This window comes from Haliotis rufescens, unplaced genomic scaffold, assembly GCF_023055435.1.
Source record: "Haliotis rufescens isolate VD_foot unplaced genomic scaffold, xgHalRufe1.0.p SCAF_29, whole genome shotgun sequence".
NCBI classification, from domain to species: Eukaryota; Metazoa; Mollusca; class Gastropoda; order Lepetellida; family Haliotidae; genus Haliotis; species Haliotis rufescens.
The window spans coordinates 5,892,427-5,911,300 of NW_025963990.1; the positions used below are offsets into that span (position 1 = coordinate 5,892,427).

Genomic DNA, 18,874 nt, shown 5'->3' on the forward strand with positions numbered 1-18,874 from the left:
GGGTCAGATAGCAGGAGCCAGACAGCAGGAGCCAGAAAGGAGGAGCCAAACAGGAGCCAGACTGCAGGAGCCAGACATCAGGAGAGAGACGGTAGGATGCAGACAGCAGAAGCCAGAAAACACGAGCCACAAAGCAGGAGCCAGACAGAAGAAGCCAGAAAACACGAGCCAGACAGCAGGAGCCAGCCAGACAGCAGAACCAGACAGCAGGAGCCAGAAAGCAGGAGCGAGACAGCAGGAGCTAGAAAGCAGGGGCCAGACAGCAGGAGCTAGAAAGCAGGGGCCAGAATTCAGGAGCCAGATAGCAGGAGACAGACAGCGGTACCCAGAAAACACGAGCCAGACAGCAGGAGCATTAAAGCAGGAGCCAGAAAGCAGGAGCCAGAAGGCAGGGACCAGACAGCAGGAGCCAGAAAGCAGGAGCCAGACAGCAGGAGCCAGAAAGCAGGAGCCAGAAGACAGGGACCAGACAGCAGGAGACAGACAGCATGAGCCACACAGCAGGAGCCAGAAAGCAGGAGACAGACAGCAGGAGCCAGAAAGCAGGAGCCAGAAAGCAGGAGCCAGACAGCAGGAGCTAGAAAGCAGGGGCCAGACAGCAGGAGCTAGAAAGCAGGGGCCAGAATTCAGGAGCCAGAGAGCAGAAGCATGAAAGCAGGAGCCAGAGAGCAGGAGCAAGACAGCAGGAGCCAGACAGCAGGAGCCAGAAAGCAGGAGCCAGACAGCAGCAGACAGACAGCAGGGGACAGGAAGGAGCAGCCAGACAGAATAGCCACACAGCAGAAGCCAGAAAGTAGGAGGCAGAAAGCAGGAGCCAGAAAGCAGGAGCCTCACAGCAGGAGCTAGAAAGTAGGAGCCAGAACGTAGGAACCGGAAAGCAGAGCCAGACAGCAGGAGCCAGACGGTAGGATGCAGACAGCAGAAGCCAGAAAACACGAGCCACAAAGTAGGAGCCAGAGAGAAGGAGCCAGGAAACACGAGCCAGACAGCAGGAGCCGGCCAGACAGCAGAACCAGACAGCAGAACCAGACAGCAGGAGCCAGAAAGCAGGAGCCAGACAGCAGGAGCTAGAAAGCAGGGGCCAGACAGCAGGAGCTAGAAAGCAGGAGCCAGACAGCGGGAGCCAGACAGCAGGAGCCAGAAAGCAGGAGCAAGAAGGCAGGGGCCAGACATCAGGAGCCAGACAGCAGGAGACAGAGAGGAGCAGCCAGAGAGAATTCAGGAGCCAGAGAGCAGAAGACAGAGAGCGGGAGCCAGAAAACACGAGCCAGACAGCAGGAGCATGAAAGCAGGAGCCAGAGAGCAGGAGCCAGACAGCAGGAGCCAGACAGCAGGAGCCAGAAAGCAGGAGCCAGACAGCAGGAGACAGACAGCAGGGGACAGGAAGGAGCAGCCAGACAGAATAGCACCACAGCAGAAGCCAGAAAGTAGGAGGCAGACAGCAGGAGCCAGAAAGCAGAGCCAGACAGCAGGAGCTAGAAAGCAGAGGCCAGAAAGCATGAGCCAGAGAGCAGGAGCCAGACAGCGGGAGCCAGACAGCAGGAGCCAGAAAGCAGGAGCAAGAAGGCAGGGGCCAGACATCAGGAGCCAGACAGCAGGAGACAGAGAGGAGAAGCCAGAGAGAATAGCCACACAGCCAGACAGCAGGAGCCAGAAGGCAGGAGCCAGAAAGCAGGAGCCAGAAAGTAGGAGCTACACAACAGGAGCCAGAAAGGAGAGCCAGACAGAAGGAGCAAGAAAGCAGGGTCAGTAAGCAGGAGCCAGACAGCAGGAGCCAGAACGTACGAGCCAAACAGGAGCCAGATAGCAGAGCCAGACTGCAGGTGCTAGACAGCAGGAGCCAAACAGCAGGAACTATAAAACAGGAGCCAGACAGCAGGAGCCAGAAAACAGGAGCCAGACAACAGGAACCAGACAACAGGGGCCAGAAACCAGGAGCCAGACAGCGGGAGCTAGACAGGAGCCAGACAACAGGAGCCAGCCAGACAGCAGGAGCCAGAAAGCAGGAGCCAGACAGCAGGAGCTAGAAAGCAGGGGCCAGCAATCAGGAGCCAGACATCAGGAGCCAGACAGCAGGGGACAGGAAGGAGCAGCCAGACAGAATAGCCACACAGCAGAAGCCAGAAAGTAGGAGGCAGACAGCAGGAGCCAGAAAGCAGAGCCAGACAGCAGGAGCTAGAAAGCAGAGGCCAGAAAGAATGAGCCAGAGAGCATGAGCCAGACAGCGGGAGCCAGAGAGCAGGAGCCAGAAAGCAGGAGCAAGAAGGCAGGGGCCAGACAGCAGGAGCCAGACAGCAGGAGACAGAGAGGAGCAGCCAGAGAGAATAGCCACACAGCAGGAGCCAGACAGCAGGAGCCAGAAAGCAGGAGCCACACAGCAGGAGCCAGAAAGTAGGAGCCACACAGCAGGAGCCAGAAAGCAGAGCCAGACAGAAGGAGCAAGAAAGCAGGGTCAGATAGCAGGAGCCAGACAGCAGGAGCCAGAACGTACGAGCCAAACAGGAGCGAGATAGCAGAGCCAGACTGCAAGTGCTAGACAGCAAGTGCTAGACAGCAGGAGTCAAACAGCAGGAGCCAAACAGGAGCCAGACAGCAGGAGCCAGAAAACAGGAGCCAGACAACAGGAACCAGACAACAGGGGCGAGAAACTAGGAGCCAGACAGCGGGAGCTAGACAGGAGCCAGACAACAGGAGCCAGCCAGACAGCAGAACCAGACAGCAGGAGCTAGACAGCAAAAGCCAGACAACAGAACCAGACAGCAGGAGCCAGAAAGCAGGAGCCAGACAGCAGGAGCTAGAAAGCAGGGGCCAGAAATCAGGAGCCAGACATTAGAAGTCATAACGTAGTAGCCAGTCAACAGAGCCAGACAGCAGGAGCTAGACAACAGGAGCCAGAAAACAGGAGCCAGACATCAGGAGCCAGACAGCAGGAACGACAAAACAGGAGCCAGACAGCAGGAGCCAGCCACACAGAAAAAAAGGAGGCAGACATCAGGATACATACAGCTGGAACCACAGAGCAGGAGCCAGACAGCAGGAGCCACACAGCAGAACCAGACAGAAGGAGCCAGAAAACAGGAGCCAGACAGCAGGAGCCAGCCACACAGAATGGGCCAGACAGCAGGAACCAGACAACAGGAGCCAGAAAGCAGGAGCCAAACAGCGGGAGCTAGACAACAGCCAGCTAGCAGGATCATGAAAACAGGAGCCAAACAGCAGGAGCTAGAAAGCAGGGGCCAGAAAGCATGAGCCATAGAGCAGGAGCCAGAAAACAAGAGCGAGACAGCAGAAGCCAGCCACACAGCAGAACCAGACAGCAGGAGCCATACAGCTAGAGTCAGACAGCAGGAGCTAGACAGCAGGAGCCAGACAATAGGATGCAGTCAGCAGAACCAGACAGAAGGAGCCAGAAAACAGGAGCCAGACAGCGGGAGCCAGACAGCAGGAGCCAGAAAGCAGGAGCCAGAAGGCAGGGGCCAGACAGCAGGAGACAGACAGCAGGGGACAGTAGGAGCAGCCAGACAGAATAGCCACACAGCAGGAGCCAGAAAGCAGGAGCCAGAAGGCAGGAGCCAGAAAGCAGGAGCCAGAAAGTAGGAGCCACACAACAGGAGCCAGAAAGGAGAACCAGACAGAAGGAGCAAGAAAGCAGGGTCACATAGCAGGAGCCAGACAGCAGGAGCCAGAACGTACGAGCCAAACAGGAGCCAGATAGCAGAGCCAGACTGCAGGTGCTAGACAGCAGGAGCCAAACAGCAGGAACTATAAAACAGGAGCCAGACAGCAGGAGCCAGAAAACAGGAGCCAGACAACAGGAACCAGACAACAGGGGCGAGAAACCAGGAGCCAGACAGCGGGAGCTAGACAGGAGCCAGACAACAGGAGCCAGCCAGACAGCAGAACCAGACAGCAGGAGCTAGACAGCAAAAGCCAGACAACAGAACCAGACAGCAGGAGCCAGAAAGCAGGAGCCAGACAGCAGGAGCTAGAAAGCAGGGGCCAGCAATCAGGAGCCAGACATCAGGAGGCAGACAGCAGGGGACAGGAAGGAGCAGCCAGACAGAATAGCCACACAGCAGAAGCCAGAAAGTAGGAGGCAGACAGCAGGAGCCAGAAAGCAGAGCCAGACAGCAGGAGCTAGAAAGCAGAGGCCAGAAAGCATGAGCCAGAGAGCATGAGCCAGACAGCGGGAGCCAGAGAGTAGGAGCCAGAAAGCAGGAGCAAGAAGGCAGGGGCCAGACAGCAGGAGCCAGACAGCAGGAGACAGAGAGGAGCAGCCAGAGAGAATAGCCACACAGCAGGAGCCAGACAGCAGGAGTCAGAAAGCAGGAGCCAGACATCAGGAGACAGACAGCAGGAACGACAAAACAGGAGCCAGACAGCAGGAGCCAGCCACACAGAAAAAAAGGAGGCAGACATCAAGATACATACAGCAGGAGCCACAGAGCAGGAGCCAGACAGCAGGAGCCATACAGCAGAACCAGACAGAAGGAGCCAGAAAACAGGAGCCAGACAGCAGGAGCCAGCCACACAGAATGGGCCAGACAGCAGGAACCAGACAACAGGAGCCAGAAAAAAGGAGCCAAACAGCGGGAGCTAGACAACAGCCAGCTAGCAGGATCAAGAAAACAGGAGCCAAACAGCAGGAGCTAGAAAGCAGGGGCCAGAAAGCATGAGCCATAGAGCAGGAGCCAGAAAACACGAGCGAGACAGCAGAAGCCAGCCACACAGCAGAACCAGACAGCAGGAGCCATACAGCTCGAGTCAGACAGCAGGAGCTAGACAGCAGGAGCCAGACAATAGGATGCAGTCAGCAGAACCAGACAGAAGGAGCCAGAAAACAGGAGCCAGACAGCGGGAGCCAGACAGCAGGAGCCAGAAAGCAGGAGCCAGAAGGCAGGGGCCAGACAGCAGGAGACAGACAGCAGGGGACAGGTAGGAGCAGCCAGACAGAATAGCCACACAGCAGGAGCCAGAAAGCAGGAGCCAGAAAGCAGGAGCCAGAAAGCAGGAGCCTCACAGCAGGAGCCAGAAAGTAGGAGCCAGAAAGTAGGAACTAGAAAACACAGCCAGACAGAAGGAGCAAGAAAGCAGGGTCAGATAGCAGGAGGCAGACAGCAGGAGCCAGAAAGGAGGAGCCAAACAGGAGCAAGTCTGCAGGAGCCAGACATCAGGAGCCAGACAGTAGGATGAAGACAGCAGAAGCCAGAAAACACGAGCCACAAAGTAGGAGCCAGACAGAAGAAGCCAGACAGCAGGAGCCAGCCAGACAGCAGAACCAGACAGCAGGAGCCAGAAAGAAGGAGTCAGACAGCAGGAGCTAGAAAGCAGGGGCCAGACAGCAGGAGCTAGAAAGCAGGGGCCAGAATTCAGGAGCCAGAGAGCAGAAGACAGAGAGCGGGAGCCAGAAAACACGAGCCAGACAGCAGGAGCATGAAAGCAGGAGCCAGAGAGCAGGAGCCAGACAGCAGGAGTCAGAAAGCAGGAGCCAGAGAGCAGGAGACAGACAGCAGGGGACAGGAAGGAGCAGACAGACAGAATAGCCACACAGCAGAAGCCAGAAAGTAGGAGGCAGACAGCAGGAGCCAGAAAGCAGAGCCAGACAGCAGGAGCTAGAAAGCAGAGGCCAGAAAGCATGAGCCAGAGAGCATTAGCCAGAAAGCAGGAGCAAGAAGGCAGGGGCCAGAAAGCAGGAGCAAGAAGGCAGGGGCCAGACATCAGGAGCCAGACAGCAGGAGACAGAGAGGAGCAGCCAGAGAGAATAGCCACACAGCAGGAGCCAGACAGCCGGAGCCAGAAAGCAGGAGCCAGAAAGCAGGAGCCAGAAAGTAGGAGCCACACAACAGGAGCCAGAAAGGAGAGCCAGACAGAAGGAGCAAGAAAGCAGGGTCAGTTAGCGGAGCCAGACAGCAGGAGCCAGAACGTTCGAGCCAAACAGGAGCCAGATAGCAGAGCCAGACTGCAGGTGCTAGACAGCAGGAACTATAAAACAGGAGCCAGACAGCAGGAGCCAGAAAACAGGAGCCAGACAACAGGAACCAGACAACAGGGGCGAGAAACCAGGAGCCAGACAGCGGGAGCTAGACAGGAGCCAGACAACAGGAGCCAGCCAGACAGCAGAACCAGACAGCAGGAGCTAGACAGCAAAAGCCAGACAACAGAACCAGACAGCAGTAGCCAGAAAGCAGGAGCCAGACAGCAGGAGCTAGAAAGCAGGGGCCAGCAATCAGGAGCCAGACATCAGGAGCCAGACAGCAGGGGACAGGAAGGAGCAGCCAGACAGAATAGCCACACAGCAGAAGCCAGAAAGTAGGAGGCAGACAGCAGGAGCCAGAAAGCAGAGCCAGACAGCAGGAGCTAGAAAGCAGAGGCCAGAAAGCATGAGCCAGAGAGCATGAGCCAGACAGCGGGAGCCAGAGAGCAGGAGCCAGAAAGCAGGAGCAAGAAGGCAGGGGCCAGACAGCAGGAGCCAGACAGCAGGAGACAGAGAGGAGCAGCCAGAGAGAATAGCCACACAGCAGGAGCCAGACAGCAGGAGCCAGAAAGCAGGAGCCACACAACAGGAGCCAGAAAGTAGGAGCCACACAGCAGGAGCCAGAAAGCAGAGCCAGACAGAAGGAGCAAGAAAGCAGGGTCAGATAGCAGGAGCCAGACAGCAGGAGCCAGAACGTACGAGCCAAACAGGAGCCAGATAGCAGAGCCAGACTGCAAGTGCTAGACAGCAAGTGCTAGACAGCAGGAGTCAAACAGCAGGAGCCAAACAGGAGGCAGACAGCAGGAGCCAGAAAACAGGAGCCAGACAACAGGAACCAGACAACAGGGGCGAGAAACCAGGAGCCAGACAGCGGGAGCTAGACAGGAGCCAGACAACAGGAGCCAGCCAGACAGCAGAACCAGACAGCAGGAGCTAGACAGGAAAAGCCAGACAACAGAACCAGACAGCAGGAGCCAGAAAGCAGGAGCCAGACAGCAGGAGCTAGAAAGCAGGGGCCAGAAATCAGGAGCCAGACATTAGAAGTCATAACGTAGTAGCCAGTCAACAGAGCCAGACAGCAGGAGCTAGACAACAGGAGCCAGAAAACAGGAGCCAGACATCAGGAGCCAGACAGCAGGAATGACAAAACAGGAGCCAGACAGCAGGAGCCAGCCACACAGAAAAAAAGGAGGCAGACATCAGGATACATACAGCAGGAACCACAGAGCAGGAGCCAGACAGCAGGAGCCAGACAGCAGAACCAGACAGAAGGAGCCAGAAAACAGGAGCCAGACAGCAGGAGCCAGCCACACAGAATGGGCCAGACAGCAGGAACCAGACAACAGGAGCCAGAAAGCAGGAGCCAAACAGCGGGAGCTAGACAACAGCCAGCTAGCAGGATCCAGAAAACAGGAGCCAAACAGCAGGAGCTAGAAAGCTGGGGCCAGAAAGCATGAGCCATAGAGCAGGAGCCAGAAAACACGAGCGAGACAGCAGAAGCCAGCCACACAGCAGAACCAGACAGCAGGAGCCATACAGCTAGAGTCAGACAGCAGGAGCTAGACAGCAGGAGCCACACAATAGGATGCAGTCAGCAGAACCAGACAGAAGGAGCCAGAAAACAGGAGCCAGACAGCGGGAGCCAGACAGCAGGAGCCAGAAAGCAGGAGCCAGAAGGCAGGGGCCAGACAGCAGGAGACAGACAGCAGGGGACAGGTAGGAGCAGCCAGACAGAATAGCCACACAGCAGGAGCCAGAAAGCAGGAGCCAGACAGCAGGAGCCAGAAAGCAGGAGCCTCACAGCAGGAGCCAGAAAGTAGGAGCCAGAAAGTAGGAACTAGAAAGCACAGCCAGACAGAAGGAGCAAGAAAGCAGGGTCAGATAGCAGGAGGCAGACAGCAGGAGCCAGAAAGGAGGAGCCAAACAGGAGCATGTCTGCAGGAGCCAGACATCAGGAGCCAGACGGTAGGCTGAAGACAGCAGAAGCCAGAAAACACGAGCCACAAAGTAGGAGCCAGACAGAAGACGCCAGACAGCAGGAGCAGGCCAGACAGCAGAACCAGACAGCAGGAGCCAGAAAGCAAGAGCCAGACAGCAGGAGCTAGAAAGCAGGGGCAAGACAGCAGGAGCTAGAAAGCAGGGGCCAGAATTCAGGAGCCAGAGAGTACGAGCCAAACAGGAGCTAGATAGCAGAGCCAGACTACGGGTGCCAGACAGCAGGAGCCAGACAATAGGAGCCAGACAACAGGAACCAGACAACAGGGGCCAGAAAACAGGAGCCAGACAGCGGGGGCTAGACAGGAGCCAGACAGCAGGAGCCAGCGAGACAGCACAACCAGACAGCAGGAGCTAGACAGCAAAAGCAAGACAACAGAACCAGACAGCAGGAGCCAGAAAGCAGGAGCCAGACAGCAGGAGCTAGAAAGCAGGGGCCAGAAATCAGGAGCCAGACAGGAGGAGCTAGAAAGCAGGGGCCAGAAATCAGGAGCCAGACATTAGGAGTCATAACGTAGTAGCCAGACAACAGAGCCAGACAGCAGGAGCCAGACAACAGGAGCCAGAAAAAAGGAGCCAGACAGCAGGAGCTATACAGCAGGAGCTAGACAGCAGAAGCCAGACAGCAGGAGCCAGACAATAGGATGCAGTTAGCAGAACCAGTCAGAAGGAGCCAGAAAACAGGAGCCAGACAGTGGGAGCCAGACAGCACGAGCCAGAAAGCAGGAGCCAGAAGGCAGGGGCCAGACAGCAGGAGCCACACAGCAGGAGACAGAGAGGAGCAGCCAGAGAGAATAGCCACACAGGAGGAGCCAGAAAGCAGGAGCCAGACAGCAGAAACCAGAAAGCAGGAGCCTCACAGCAGGACCAAGAAATTAGGAGGAAGATAGTAGGAGCCAGAAAGTAGGTACCAGAAAGCAGAGCCAGACAGAAGGAGCAAGAAAGCAGGGTCAGATAGCAGGAGCCAGACAGCAGGAGCCAGAAAGGAGGAGCCAAAGAGGAGCCAGACTGCAGGAGCCAGACGGTAGGATGCTGACAGCAGAAGCCAGAAAACACGAGCCACAAAGTAGGAGCCAGACAGAAGAAGCCAGAAAACACGAGCAGGACAGCAGGAGCCAGCCAGACAGCAGAACCGGACAGCAGAACCGGACAGCAGGAGCCAGAAAGCAGGAGCCAGACAGCAGGAGCTAGAAAGCAGGGGCCAGACAGCAGGAGCTAGAAAGCAGGGGCCAGAATTCAGGAGCCAGAGAGCAGGAGACAGACAGCGGGAGCCAGAAAACACGAGCCAGACAGCAGGAGCATGAAAGCAGGAGCCAGACAGCAGGAGCCAGAAAGCAGGAGCCAGACAGCAGGAGACAGACAGCAGGGGACAGGTAGGAGCAGCCAGACAGAATAGCCACACAGCAGGAGCCATACAGCAGGAGCCAGACAACAGGAGCCAGAAAACAGGAGCCAGACATCAGGAGCCATACAGCAGGAGCTAGACAGCAGAAGCCAGACAGCAGGAACGACAAAACAGGAGCCAGACAGCAGAAGCCAGAAAAAAGGACGCAGACATCAGGAGCCATACAGCAGGAGCCAGAGAGCAGGAGCCAGACAGCAGGAGCCAGACAGCAGAACCAGACAGAAGGAGCAAGAAAACAGGAGCCAGACAGCAGGAGCCAGCCACACAGAATGGGCCAGACAGCAGGAACCAGACAAGAGGAGCCAGAAAAAAGGAGCCAAACAGCGGGAGCTAGACAAGAGCCAGGTAGCAGGATCAAGAAAACAGGAGCCAAACAGCAGGAGCTAGAAAGCAGGGGCCAGAAAGCATGAGCCATAGAGCAGGAGCCAGATAACACGAGCGAGACAGCAGAAGCCAGCCACACAGCAGAACCAGACAGCAGGAGCCATACAGCTAGAGTCAGACAGCAGGAGCTAGACAGCAGGAGCCAGACAATAGGATGCAGTCAGCGGAAACCAGACAGAAGGAGCCAGAAAACAGGAGCAAGACAGCGGGAGCCAGACAGCAGGAGCCAGAAAGCAGGAGCCAGAAGGCAGGGGCCAGACAGCAGGAGCCAGACAGCAGAAGACAGAGAGGAGCAGCCAGACAGAATAGCCACACAGCAGGAGCCAGAAAGCAGGAGCCAGACAGCAGGAGCCAGAAAGCAGGAGCCAGCCACACAGAATGGGCCAGACAGCAGGAACCAGACAACAGGAGCCAGAAAGCAGGAGCCAAACAGCGGGAGCTAGACAACAGCCAGCTAGTAGGATCATGAAAACAGGAGCCAGACAGCAGGAGCTAGAAAGCAGGGGCCAGAAAGCATGAGCCATAGAGCAGGAGCCAGAAAACACGAGCGAGACAGCAGAAGCCAGCCACACAGCAGAACCAGACAGCAGGAGCCATACAGCTAGAGTCAGACAGCAGGAGCTAGACAGCAGGAGCCAGACAATAGGATACAGTCAGCAGAACCAGACAACAGAGCCAGAAAGCAGGGGCCAGAAATCAGGAGCCAGAAAACAGGAGCCAGACATCAGGAGCCATACAGCAGAAACTAGACAGCAGAAGCCAGACAGCAGGAACGACAAAACAGGAGCCAGACAGCAGGAGCCAGAAAAAAAGGACGCAGACATCAGGAGCCATACAGCAGGAGCCAGAAAGCAGGAGCCAGACGTTAGGAGTCATAACGTAGTAGCCAGACAACAGAGCCAGACAGCACGAGCCAGACAACAGGAGCCAGACAATAGGATGCAGTCAGCAGAACCAGACAGAAGGAGCCAGAAAACAGGAGCCAGATAGCGGGAGCCAGACAGCAGGAGCCACACAGAGACAGAGAGGAGACAGAGAGGAGCCACACAGGGGGAGCCAGAAAGCAGGAGCCAGACAGCAGGAGCCAGAAAGCAGGAGCCTCACAGCAGGAGCCAGAAAGTAGGAGCCAGAAAGTAGGTACCAGAAAGCAGAGCCAGACAGAAGGAGCAAGAAAGCAAGGTCAGATAGCAGGAGCCAGACAGCAGGAGCAAGAAAGGAGGAGCCAAAGAGGAGCCAGACTGCAGGAGCCAGACATCAGGAGCCAGACGGTAGGATGCAGACAGCAGAAGCCAGAAAACACGAGCCACAAAGTAGGAGCCAGACAGAAGAAGCCAGAAAACACGAGCAGGACAGACAGGAGGACAGGAGAACCGGACAGGAGAACCGGACAGCAGGAGCCAGAAAGCAGGAGCCAGACAGCAGGGTCTAGAAAGCAGGAGCCAGACAGCAGGAGACAGACAGCAGGGGACAGGTAGGAGCAGCCAGACAGAATAGACACACAGCAGGAGCCAGAAAGCAGGAGCCATACAGCAGGAGCCAGAAAGCAGGAGCCACACAGCAGGAGCCAGAAAGTAGGAGGCAGACAGCGGGAGCCAGAAAGCAGAGCCAGACAGCAGGAGCTAGAAAGCAGAGGCCATACAGCAGGAGCCAGAGAGCATGAGCCAGACAGCGGGAGCCAGACAGCTGTAGCCAGAACGCAGGAGCCAGAAGGCAGGGGCCAGAAAACACGAGCGAGACAGCAGAAGCCAGCCACACAGCAGAACCAGACAGCAGGAGCCATACAGCTAGAGTCAGACAGCAGGAGCTAGACAGCAGGAGCCAGACAATAGGATGCAGTCAGCGGAAACCAGACAGAAGGAGCCAGAAAACAGGAGCCAGACAGCAGGAGCCAGACAGCAGGAGCCAGAAAGCAGGAGCCAGAAGGCAGGGGCCAGACAGCAGGAGCCAGACAGCAGAAGACAGAGAGGAGCAGCCAGACAGAATAGCCACACAGCAGGAGCCAACAAGCAGGAGCCAGGCAGCAGGAGCCAGAAAGCAGGAGCCAGCCACACAGAATGGGCCAGACAGCAGGAACCAGACAACAGGAGCCAGAAAAAAGGAGCCAAACAGCGGGAGCTAGACAAGAGCCAGCTAGCAGGATCATGAAAACAGGAGCCAGACAGCAGGAGCTAGAAAGCAGGGGCCAGAAAGCATGAGCCATAGAGCAGGAGCCAGAAAACACGAGCGAGACAGCAGAAGCCAGCCACACAGCAGAACCAGACAGCAGGAGCCATACAGCTAGAGTCAGACAGCAGGAGCTAGACAGCAGGAGCCAGACAATAGGATGCAGTCAGCAGAACCAGACAACAGAGCCAGAAAGCAGGGGCCAGAAAGCAGGAGCCAGAAAACAGGAGCCAGACATCAGGAGCCATACAGCAGGAGCTAGACAGCAGACGCCAGACAGCAGGAACGACAAAACAGGAGCCAGACATCAGGAGCCATACAGCAGGAGCTAGACAGCAGACGCCAGACAGCAGGAACGACAAAACAGGAGCCAGACAGCAGGAGCCAGAAAAAAAGGACGCAGACATCAGGAGCCATACAGCAGGGGCCAGAAAGCAGGAGCCAGACGTTAGGAGTCATAACGTAGTAGCCAGACAACAGAGCCAGACAGCAGGAGCCAGACAACAGGAGCCAGACAATAGGATGCAGTCAGCAGAACCAGACAGAAGGAGCCAGAAAACAGGAGCCAGATAGCGGGAGCCAGACAGCAGGAGCCAGAAAGCAGGAGCCAGAAGGCAGGGGCCAGACAGCAGGAGCCACACAGCAGGAGACAGAGAGGAGCAGCCAGACAGAATAGCCTCACAGGAGGAGCCAGAAAGCAGGAGCCAGACAGCAGGAGCCAGAAAGCAGGAGCCTCACAGCAGGACCCAGAAAGTAGGAGCCAGAAAGTAGGTACCAGAAAGCAGAGCCAGACAGAAGGAGCAAGAAAGCAGGAGCCAAAGAGGAGGCAGACTGCAGGAGCCAGACATCAGGAGCCAGACGATAGGATGCAGACAGCAGAAGCCAGAAAACACGAGCCACAAAGTAGGAGCCAGACAGAAGAAGCCAGAAAACACGAGCAGGACAGCAGGAGCCAGCCAGACAGCAGAACCGGACAGCAGGAGCCAGAAAGCAGGAGCCAGACAGCAGGGGCTAGAAAGCAGGGGTCAGACAGCAGGAGCTAGAAAGCAGGGGCCAGAATTCAGGAGCCAGACAGCAGGAGACAGACAGCGGGAGCCAGAAAACACGAGCCAGACAACAGGAGCATGAAAGCAGGAGACAGAAAGCAGGAGCCAGACAGCAGGAGCCAGAAAGCAGGAGCCAGACAGCAGGAGACAGACAGCAGGGGACAGGTAGGAGCAGCCAGACAGAATAGCCACACAGCAGGAGCCAGAAAGCAGGAGCCATACAGCAGGAGCCAGAAAGCAGGAGCCACACAGCAGGAGCCAGAAAGTAGGAGGCAGACAGCGGGAGCCAGAAAGCAGAGCCAGACAGCAGGAGCTAGAAAGCAGAGGCCAGAAAGCATGAGCCAGAGAGCATGAGCCAGACAGCGGGAGCCAGACAGCTGTAGCCAGAACGCAGGAGCCAGAAGGCAGGGGCCAGAAAACACGAGCGAGACAGCAGAAGCCAGCCACACAGCAGAACCAGACAGCAGGAGCCATACAGCTAGAGTCAGACAGCAGGAGCTAGACAGCAGGAGCCAGACAATAGGATGCAGTCAGCGGAAACCAGACAGAAGGAGCCAGAAAACAGGAGCCAGACAGCAGGAGCCAGACAGCAGGAGCCAGAAAGCAGGAGCCAGAAGGCAGGGGCCAGACAGCAGGAGCCAGACAGCAGAAGACAGAGAGGAGCAGCCAGACAGAATAGCCACACAGCAGGAGCCAACAAGCAGGAGCCAGGCAGCAGGAGCCAGAAAGCAGGAGCCAGCCACACAGAATGGGCCAGACAGCAGGAACCAGACAACAGGAGCCAGAAAAAAGGAGCCAAACAGCGGGAGCTAGACAAGAGCCAGCTAGCAGGATCATGAAAACAGGAGCCAGACAGCAGGAGCTAGAAAGCAGGGGCCAGAAAGCATGAGCCATAGAGCAGGAGCCAGAAAACACGAGCGAGACAGCAGAAGCCAGCCACACAGCAGAACCAGACAGCAGGAGCCATACAGCTAGAGTCAGACAGCAGGAGCTAGACAGCAGGAGCCAGACAATAGGATGCAGTCAGCAGAACCAGACAACAGAGCCAGAAAGCAGGGGCCAGAAATCAGGAGCCAGAAAACAGGAGCCAGACATCAGGAGCCATACAGCAGGAGCTAGACAGCAGACGCCAGACAGCAGGAACGACAAAACAGGAGCCAGACAGCAGGAGCCAGAAAAAAAGGACGCAGACATCAGGAGCCATACAGCAGGGGCCAGAAAGCAGGAGCCAGACGTTAGGAGTCATAACGTAGTAGCCAGACAACAGAGCCAGACAGCAGGAGCCAGACAACAGGAGCCAGACAATAGGATGCAGTCAGCAGAACCAGACAGAAGGAGCCAGAAAACAGGAGCCAGATAGCGGGAGCCAGACAGCAGGAGCCAGAAAGCAGGAGCCAGAAGGCAGGGGCCAGACAGCAGGAGCCACACAGCAGGAGACAGAGAGGAGCAGCCAGACAGAATAGCCTCACAGGAGGAGCCAGAAAGCAGGAGCCAGACAGCAGGAGCCAGAAAGCAGGAGCCTCACAGCAGGACCCAGAAAGTAGGAGCCAGAAAGTAGGTACCAGAAAGCAGAGCCAGACAGAAGGAGCAAGAAAGCAGGAGCCAAAGAGGAGGCAGACTGCAGGAGCCAGACATCAGGAGCCAGACGATAGGATGCAGACAGCAGAAGCCAGAAAACACGAGCCACAAAGTAGGAGCCAGACAGAAGAAGCCAGAAAACACGAGCAGGACAGCAGGAGCCAGCCAGACAGCAGAACCGGACAGCAGGAGCCAGAAAGCAGGAGCCAGACAGCAGGGGCTAGAAAGCAGGGGTCAGACAGCAGGAGCTAGAAAGCAGGGGCCAGAATTCAGGAGCCAGAGAGCAGGAGACAGACAGCGGGAGCCAGAAAACACGAGCCAGACAGCAGGAGCATGAAAGCAGGAGACAGAAAGCAGGAGCCAGACAGCAGGAGCCAGAAAGCAGGAGCCAGACAGCAGGAGACAGACAGCAGGGGACAGGTAGGAGCAGCCAGACAGAATAGCCACACAGCAGGAGCCAGAAAGCAGGAGCCAGACAGCAGGAGCCAGAAAGCAGGAGCCACACAGCAGGAGCCAGAAAGTAGGAGGCAGACAGCAGGAGCCAGAAAGCAGAGCCAGACAGCAGGAGCTAGAAAGCAGAGGCCAGAAAGCATGAGCCAGAGAGCATGAGCCAGACAGCGGGAGCCAGACAGCAGTAGCCAGAACGCAGGAGCCAGAAGGCAGGGGCCAGAAAGCAGGAGCCAGACAGCAGGAGACAGAGAGGAGCAAGCGGAGAGATTAGCCACACAGCAGGAGCCAGACAGCAGGAGCCAGAAAGCAGGAGCCACACAGCAGGAGCCAGAAAGTAGGAGCCACACAGCAGGAGCCAGAAAGTGGAGCCAGACAGAAGGAGCAAGAAAGCAGGGTCAGATAGCAGGAGCCAGACAGCAGGAGCCAGAAAGTACGAGCCAAAGAGGAGGCAGATAGAAGAGCCAGACTGCAGGTGCCAGACAGCAGGAGCCAAACAGCAGGAGACAGACAGCAGGAGCCAGAAAGCAGGAGCCACACAGCAGGAGCCAGACAGCAGGAGCCAGAAAGCAGGACCCAGAAAGTAGGAGCCAGAAAGTAGGTACCAGAAAGCAGAGCCAGACAGAAGGAGCAAGAAAGCAGGAGCCAAAGAGGAGGCAGACTGCAGGAGCCAGACATCAGGAGCCAGACGATAGGATGCAGACAGCAGAAGCCAGAAAACACGAGCCACAAAGTAGGAGCCAGACAGAAGAAGCCAGAAAACACGAGCAGGACAGCAGGAGCCAGCCAGACAGCAGAACCGGACAGCAGGAGCCAGAAAGCAGGAGCCAGACAGCAGGGGCTAGAAAGCAGGGGTCAGACAGCAGGAGCTAGAAAGCAGGGGCCAGAATTCAGGAGCCAGAGAGCAGGAGACAGACAGCGGGAGCCAGAAAACACGAGCCAGACAGCAGGAGCATGAAAGCAGGAGACAGAAAGCAGGAGCCAGACAGCAGGAGCCAGAAAGCAGGAGCCAGACAGCAGGAGACAGACAGCAGGGGACAGGTAGGAGCAGCCAGACAGAATAGCCACACAGCAGGAGCCAGAAAGCAGGAGCCAGACAGCAGGAGCCAGAAAGCAGGAGCCACACAGCAGGAGCCAGAAAGTAGGAGGCAGACAGCAGGAGCCAGAAAGCAGAGCCAGACAGCAGGAGCTAGAAAGCAGAGGCCAGAAAGCATGAGCCAGAGAGCATGAGCCAGACAGCGGGAGCCAGACAGCAGTAGCCAGAACGCAGGAGCCAGAAGGCAGGGGCCAGAAAGCAGGAGCCAGACAGCAGGAGACAGAGAGGAGCAGGCGGAGAGATTAGCCACACAGCAGGAGCCAGACAGCAGGAGCCAGAAAGCAGGAGCCACACAGCAGGAGCCAGAAAGTAGGAGCCACACAGCAGGAGCCAGAAAGTGGAGCCAGACAGAAGGAGCAAGAAAGCAGGGTCAGATAGCAGGAGCCAGACAGCAGGAGCCAGAAAGTACGAGCCAAAGAGGAGGCAGATAGAAGAGCCAGACTGCAGGTGCTAGACAGCAGGAGCCAAACAGCAGGAGACAGACAGCAGGAGCCAGAAAGCAGGAGCCACACAGCAGGAGCCAGACAGCAGGAGCCAGAAAGCAGGAGCCAGAAGGCTTGGGCCAGACAGCAGGAGACAGACAGCAGGAGACAGAGAGGAGCAGCCACACAGAATAGCCACACATCAGGAGCCAGAAAGCAGGAGCCAGACAGCAGGAGCCAGAAAGCAGGAGTCACACAGCAGGAGCCAGAAAGTAGGAGCCAGACAGCATAGTCGCCTTTTACAGAAAGCATGGGTTGCTGAAGACCTATTCTACCCCGGATATTCACAGGTCTCTTTTTGACATTGGAGATGAGTGCTAGTATATCTTCAAATGTAAATATTTAAATGAACAAAGGGACATGAACATCACAAGACACTATTCAAAAAGACCGAATATGTTACAACTCCAGCAGTTATTTAACTGCCATAAGAAATCTGTCCAAAAGAAACTATGTAAATTCATTAAAATTATAATGAAAATTGTAAAACTCCCGGTTAATCTCTGTCCACCGCAATGTAAAATACTGTTGTACCTCATATGCCGATGCACCCGGCCTGCGAGAAATAGTGTTGTTCTCTTCTGTTATGTAACAGGCAAGAGGTGCTCAGGCTAATGGTGGAGTGAGTGTATACTCCGAAAAATTTTGTTAATAAAGAAGATGATATCCATAAATTCTCTTCCTTGTGTACTTCTACATGTGCTTCAAAGACTTCACATGATACATATCTAACTTCAGAACAAAGAGACAAGACATTATTAGCCGAGTGTGTTTCCGTTACGTAAATATCATACTGTATACTAGTATACTAGAAACAAAAAAATGTATTTACAAAACGGAAACACATGGGAGGAATTCTCTCTTAATCATGGAATGTAATTCTTAAAATAATGAAGTTGGTTGGTTTTGTTTGTTGTTAAACGCCGCACTCGGTAATATTCCAGCTATATGACGGCGGTCTGCAAATAATCGAGTCTGGACCAGACAATCCAGTGATTGACATCATTAGCAAAATTGAAGACGTTAAAGATGTAATTTCACTAAATGAAAAAAACATTAAGTAACCGAGTATGAACACAATATTCGAATTTATCTAATACCGCTGAAGGATTTGTAGCCATGTTTGTCTACAACAACCCCTATCTAAGCATTTAGTGTATTGAGAAAAAAGGCATTGCATCGTTGTATGAAGCTTGTTGCACATATACTGGATCCTGATACCAAGTTGAGGATTGGTTTATAGCGCCGATAGTACTATCCATTAAACTAATTTCTTATCGAGCTCCTAAGTTATCAAACTGTAGAATGTAACACAGATGGAGGTTTTGTCTTACCTGGAGAGACAGTAGCTGCCTTGGATGCCGCGCCGGGGTTATCGTAATCTGTGTATGATGGCAATTATTGAACAATATGCTTGGAAGACGAAGTCGATATTTTCAATTTGAGCCAGGACATTGTGAACATGTACAGATGTATAAATTTCATATTCCACGGATCACTTCCAGAAAGTAAAAGCACGGATGCCATGCCAATGAAAAATGTACAGAAAGCCTAAATGTTTAGTTTATGTCATCTTATCTTAATACAAATTAAAATACATTATGAAATGCTACACATAAATCGCAAGTTGAAAAATGTAATTTCCAGCCCAAATATCTAAATACTAATGATGATTTCCCATCGGATTTATAAATGTCTTGTTGACAATGTCAAGTTATCATTATCAATGTAATCATTGTCATTCACAATGATTTCCATTTATACCCCTTAATTAATTCGTTATATTCCAACATGTATTACCATGGACACAGACCGCACGACCCCGACGATTTTCGAGACATCGGTCGGTGGAAACGCAGGTCTTCATTGAGCAAGCACCTGCTGAAGGCTATGCAAAAGTCAAATAGTATAAGTGCAATGTTTTATTTCAGTCATAATTACACAGTTCAAATGTTTTTGCAGCATTATTTACCAACCTGCAAAGGAATATACTTATCCTGAAAAAACTTTTACGCGATATTGTAATTTTTTTGTTTGTTGTTTAACACCGCACTCAGCAATATTCCAACTATATGACGGCTGTCTGTAAAAATGGCAAGCATGGGTTGCTGAAGACCTATTCTTCCCCGGATCTTAAAGGGTCACTAGATATTATATGAAACCTTACATTAAATATAGCACCGTAAGCATTTCTCATTGCAGGAATATAAAAATAAACAAATATAACATACCATCTGATCTTTTCCTTTTCGAAACACAATGTAACCCTCCGTCTCCTGTCGTTCCAAGGAACTAGTCAGCTGT

The 18,874-nt window shown here is 54.6% G+C and overlaps 3 protein-coding genes across 3 annotated transcripts; all 3 read left to right on the forward strand.

The window, feature by feature from the left end:
* Positions 1 to 909: 909 nt before the first annotated feature.
* On the forward strand, positions 910 to 3,920 carry LOC125384211 (transcription factor TBF1-like). Its single transcript, XM_048402738.1, has 3 exons — positions 910 to 1,032; positions 1,704 to 1,988; positions 3,666 to 3,920. The coding sequence occupies exons 1-3, from the start codon at positions 910 to 912 to the stop codon at positions 3,918 to 3,920; spliced, it is 663 nt and encodes a 220-aa protein (XP_048258695.1).
* A 615-nt stretch (positions 3,921 to 4,535) lies between these two features.
* On the forward strand, positions 4,536 to 6,911 carry LOC125384212 (involucrin-like). Its single transcript, XM_048402739.1, has 3 exons — positions 4,536 to 4,662; positions 5,847 to 6,309; positions 6,719 to 6,911. The coding sequence occupies exons 1-3, from the start codon at positions 4,536 to 4,538 to the stop codon at positions 6,909 to 6,911; spliced, it is 783 nt and encodes a 260-aa protein (XP_048258696.1).
* Positions 6,912 to 7,905: 994 nt separating this feature from the next.
* LOC125384213 (trichohyalin-like) lies at positions 7,906 to 14,327 on the forward strand. The gene is made up of 8 exons (XM_048402740.1): positions 7,906 to 8,054; positions 10,903 to 10,998; positions 11,112 to 11,162; positions 11,320 to 11,547; positions 12,095 to 12,448; positions 12,637 to 12,945; positions 13,313 to 13,450; positions 13,943 to 14,327. Exons 1-8 carry the CDS (start codon positions 7,906 to 7,908, stop codon positions 14,325 to 14,327), a joined length of 1,710 nt encoding a protein of 569 aa, XP_048258697.1.
* The last annotated feature ends 4,547 nt before the right edge of the window (positions 14,328 to 18,874 follow it).